Raw genomic sequence first — 5,036 nt, 5'->3', positions numbered from 1 at the left:
GCCATGGTTATTTTACAAACTGTTTATAAAATCAAATATTTTGGACTAAGAGTTTAGCTTATCAGTACACAGCTTTGACAGTGTTTCCATAAATTAGCCCCGCTCCAAAGAGCTCCTAGGGCTATGGGAACAAGTTTCAAATTATTTTTCTTGTTTCTCAATGGACCAGGTTTTCACCTGTCATGACCCCTTTGAAGCAAACTGAACTATATTCAGCGTTTGATCCTGACTTGTGCAATCTGTGCTTAGAAAGCACCTCCTGTGCCTCCCATACACCGTCATTGGTTGAGATGAAGACAGAGATATCCACCCGCTGCATGAGCCCAGCTCCACCGGGAGTAAATTTATTGCAGTGGCTCACGCAGATACCGTGTGGATGTACCGCAATGTACTAACACCGCCTTACAGCTGGGAGAAGTTAGGCAACAAAGTCCTAAGAGCAAGTATCGCAACATGGAAGAGCTGTAAAAACACACCAGTGCTTAGACCTAACAAATCTGACAACCCTGATTTAAAAAGTGCTTTGACAGTCAAGAAAAATTCCTCAACACACTAAAAACTGATCCGCTAGCAATGCACGTTTCGGAAGCCAGGCAAAGTAACTTTCCCGTGAGTATAGATGTCCTCATCTGTGCCCTGGTTTATATGCTTCACCAAGTTTTTCTCAAACAGGAGGGGGTGGTAAGCTCCCATGGTACAGGCACGGTCGTGAAACTTCTGGTAATAGTGGCAAATGTCCGTCTGCCGTTTGGAAGGGAGAAATTCGTACACGTGCACTTCATCACAGAGCGTCATCATGATCACGATGCCTAGGGAGGGAAAGAAAGCAGACATCCCCACGTCAAACCAGAGAACCCATTAAACATTCCAGCGAGACCGGCGGTCAGCAAGGAGCATCCAGCTCCAAGGGGAAGGGTTTCCTTTCTGAACGTTCAGGCAAGAGGGGGAGAAAACAAGCCTGGCCAGACAAGGTCGTTTTCTGAAGCCCTCTCTTGCAAAGCGTAGGACTGACTTGATTACAGTGGATGGTTTACAGTGACAGCCGTGCCAAAAGGCCAATTTTTAAGAGCGTTACCATTCTCTGCGACCTTTGTGAACACTTGGGTGTCTGCCAGCCGTGTGCTACAATTAGCTGATCCAAACAGCCCATCTCAGACCTGCCTGGGTAAGCAGCGATGAGACCTTCGCCTTCTCCCCACCTGCCTCTCGTGAATGCAGGGGATATAGAAGCGCCTGTGCTTGGAGATGGCTCCCCAAGGCTGAGCAGCCTCTGCTCTTCAGGCCCCCCAGCTCCCCCGCAGCAGAGCAGTGCCGCCCTCCTGTGTCTTCTGACAGGCACAGGAGCCTCTTGAGGACATTCACACTGGGCACAGACCTCTCAGCTTTCTGGCCAGATCAGAAGTCAGCCATAGTTACAGGCTACTTCTCTTCCAAGTGCAAGAAATAGCAAGAACACACCAATGTGTAAAGTCACAGAAAATTCACACGGTATCTGAGCCATCAGGGACCACACACGATCAGAGGAACACAGTTTACAAGACATTAGAAGAAGCCATCCCTGAAACCACTTGTTTAACTCAGGTGCATCGAAACACGTTTTCAATCCACCTTTTTACATGACAATTTTCATTGTCAGGCTTACGCCTTCCAGGAAACCCAGAGCTGCAAACTGGGACTCATCTGTGCGCCCGGGGCTGGCGAGGTAACTTGTTTTACACAGCAGGTAACTTCGGGCAAAGTTAAGCCACAGAGGAATTTGCTGTCCGACGTGGCCCAGTGCCTTCGAGCCCCGAACTCCAGTTAACAGCAACAGACAGTACATCTACGCTGCGATTTCAAATGCACGCGAACTTCCTGAGAAGTTCACTCCTTTTTATTCAGGTCACGAGATCTGCTCTCCAATACGAAGGAAAAGCTTTGCAATAGCAGAATGCAAAAGGAGCCCCCGTGCCAAGAAGCTGGATTTAGCGTGCTGACAAACCAGACGTTAGCACGCTGAATAAGGGGGACTAGCATGCAACTTTTCAGGGTAACTATTCAGTCTGACTGTCCCCAGTCCAGCAGCAGGTCTTTTGTTATATAAATTTTCCCATATATATGTATTTCCCAACCGCCCCCTAATTCTATATGGAAAGCACAAAGAGGCAAGGACAGATTTCATCTGCAGTAACCAGATTTATTTGCCTGACAAGGTCTGAGCCCGCAGGAGCCGTACCCTTCCCCTCGCACCCCGTGGGAACTGCTCTGGCGCGAGAAGCTAGAAATCCTAGAGGCCATCTCAGTGTTGCCCTGTGCTCTCCTGCTTCCACGTGGAACCAGGCCATGTCCCTAACTGCTGTTTCAGAGGAGTGCTGCAAACCGCTTACTTTGACACGGCTGAGCTGCTACTTTAAAGGCAGGAAGCTGCCTTTTACAGACAAACACTGTAAAAGCAACTCCGATAAGCACCATAAATCTGTAGCTGTCTCTGAAAAAAGGCATCCTGGAGAGTTCCTGCCTGCAAACTGACCGAGAAGTTTAGAGGGCAATTATCTTACCAAGCATTCCTGATGACGGTGGATTAGGCTGAATATGCTCCAGAGAATTCTCCTGCAGAACATCCCAGAGTTGCCACTGCATTTTTGGATTCAGGATATAGAAAGGCTGCTCTGGATGTGTACTACGATACGACTTATAGATTTCAAAAAAGTTGTAGTCTGGTTTTCTGTACCACTGGAAAACAGAAACAAGAAGTTAGACTCTTTTTATTTCTAGCCCCCTCTTTCCCACAACCAACGGGAAAAAAGGACGAGTGAACCTGCTGCTGCCAGAGGAAAAGGTGCTGCTGTACCTCCACACAGTCACCCTCTGTCCCCGCCACCTCATCTGCCCTTCGGGTCACTGTGGTGACTTGACTCAGCGAACAGAGCAGGAAAAAACAAATCTCCTCTCTTTGGCAGTGCAGGACCGTTAAATGAGATCAGCCATCTAGTATAACTTCATTCTGCACACTCCAATAGCAGATGGTGTTGAGAAATCTGCCTTAAATGTTACAGACCCCGACCCCTCTCCACGCTGGAGTACAAAGCATCTTATCCTGCAGGCAAGCGTCCTCAGCACAGCTTCCTAAAACAGGCCGAGCTGATTTGCATCCTAAAACTTTGCCTTTCAGTAAAAACACTTAGGAAGGGTTTATGTTTTCTTAAAGTCATTTTGAGATTTTTTTCTTTGCTGAAAATATCCATCCTGGTTTTACTGACATGCTGTACATACGCCCTGGTGTCTCCTGGAGGTGTGGGACTAGACACGAGAATAAACATCCGTGAGAAAACGGGAAATGCAGTCCAGAGGAAGGAACGCAAAGACCTCTCAGTTATAGACAGAGCTTAAAATAAAAGTAAAGAATGGACCATTCACTCCTACCTGCTTTTACCCTGAGCCTCCAAAGCTCATCACTTACCACATAACGCCCTTTTGTACTTGGAAAGTGAATGCTAGAGGGATTGCAACACCCACAAGTGAAAGTCTAGCTGATACAGAGCGCAGACATTCGCTAAGATCTTCAGAGGTTTCCCAATCCGTTCATAAGGCATCAAGTACATCCCATGTCTGACTGGTGCTTGAAATAGCCAAGCATCAATCGTCAGCAAATCTTACAGCAACTGTCAGCAAGGGGAGATCATCCTCTGATGAGATGACAACTGCTGCAGCCAGTAGCGACCTCCTCCCCGTGGCATCAGCCCACGGGAAAGCAAAGGTGGTGATCCGTGACGCTCGGCCTGAGGCTGTTCACGGGGATCGGGAACAGGCACGTGGTCCCCTACGAGCACACAGGCACGTGTGCTCGGAAGTACATACGGATTATCCACGATAATGAAGAGGTAATCGAGAATGGCCTTAAAATGAGTGACTGCCCACATTTGGAGGAAGCAGGTTAACAGATGCACTTCAAAGCGTATAAAACTAATTTTATTTACAGAAAACTCAGCCTTACCTCATGAATTTCTGCATGATATGGTGCTGGATCCCAGACAATTAAGATTCCAGTGTTATATAGAGCTTCCCTCAGGAACTGCTGCTCCGCAACGGTTACAAGCTTGAGTAACAAGAACAAATACAATAACATACCTTAGCAGGCAGCCAAGCAGTAAAACATACCTGAATACAGGCACAGCCACCCCACTGCTGGTTATTGAACATGCCCCACTGCACGCAGGCAAGGACGCAGCTCCCCGCGATGCCCTTCCAACAGCCGCTCCAGTCCTACCTGGCAGCACAGGACTTAGCGGAGAGTCACAAGAAAAAAATGCCATTTTTTTGAAGACAGGTTTTCTCTACCTGCCTTCAATAAAACAATAAGGACAAGACCTGTAGAGCGGCCAGGCTTGTACAATGGGTACGGTCGCCAGAACTACTAGAAGCGGGTGGGAACATCAGCTGCCGCCACCAGCCACCAGACCAGACCACGGCAGTGCCAGCTGACCCTTGCACCGAGCGGCACCTCGCCCCCAGAGCGGGGCCGTGCGGCTCGGGCAAGGGAGGCTTCAGTCTTGGGAGACCAGCAACGAGAAGGAAAGCGCCACAATGGCAAAGCGCACAGGCTGGAGACAGTGTCAGTGGAGAGAGACTGCTCCACCAGAGGCTTTCCCAAACGAACAAAACCAGGTGGTTCAAACAGAGAAGTTGCCCTCTGCGGTCTGGACGCGTCCGTCACCGCTCGCGACACCTGCGGGTAACCCAGGTCTGCAGCAAAAAGCAGTCAGAATCAAACGAGACAGGGACTGATCTCTTGTCCTCCCCACCCAAAGGCATAACCCACACAGACACAGCTTGGAAACATCTGCTGAAGAAAAGCATCGTCGTAAGAATCCGCTCCCATTTGTCCTGGTTTTCTCCACAGGGCTATTTAAGAGCCAGCCAATTTATCCTCGAGGATCCCGGCTGCCCCGACAGGCTGCCTTCCTGGCTGTCCCCATAGCCAGAGCAGAAGGACGCTCGGGCCAGCCCAGACGCAAATCGTTCCAAAAGCAGAAAGGGTTTCCTCGCATCTGTTCTTA

At 49.1% G+C, this 5,036-nt stretch overlaps 1 protein-coding gene across 1 annotated transcript; it reads right to left on the bottom strand.

The window, feature by feature from the left end:
* Positions 1-258: 258 nt before the first annotated feature.
* On the bottom strand, positions 259-4,105 carry ST6GAL1 (ST6 beta-galactosamide alpha-2,6-sialyltranferase 1). The gene is made up of 3 exons (XM_010284453.1): positions 3,974-4,105; positions 2,538-2,712; positions 259-809 (listed from the first exon to the last, which is right to left on the bottom strand). The coding sequence occupies exons 1-3, from the start codon at positions 4,103-4,105 to the stop codon at positions 568-570; spliced, it is 549 nt and encodes a 182-aa protein (XP_010282755.1). The 3' UTR covers positions 259-567.
* Between the last annotated feature and the right edge of the window lie 931 nt (positions 4,106-5,036).

This window comes from Phaethon lepturus, unplaced genomic scaffold (genome assembly GCF_000687285.1).
Source record: "Phaethon lepturus isolate BGI_N335 unplaced genomic scaffold, ASM68728v1 scaffold7913, whole genome shotgun sequence".
Taxonomy (NCBI): Eukaryota; Metazoa; Chordata; class Aves; order Phaethontiformes; family Phaethontidae; genus Phaethon; species Phaethon lepturus.
This window is presented reverse-complemented; position numbering and strand designations above follow the sequence as displayed.

Coding starts and splice junctions, on each gene's coding strand:
- ST6GAL1 (XM_010284453.1), bottom strand. CDS start 4,105: ATGTTATTGTATTTGTTCTTGTTACTCAAGCTTGTAACCGTTGCGGAG. Junction 2,713..3,973: donor ATCATGCAGAAATTCATGAG/GTAAGGCTGAGT, acceptor TCTGTTTTCCAG/TGGTACAGAAAACCAGACTA. Junction 810..2,537: donor ACCGTCATCAGGAATGCTTG/GTAAGATAATTG, acceptor TTCCCTCCCTAG/GCATCGTGATCATGATGACG.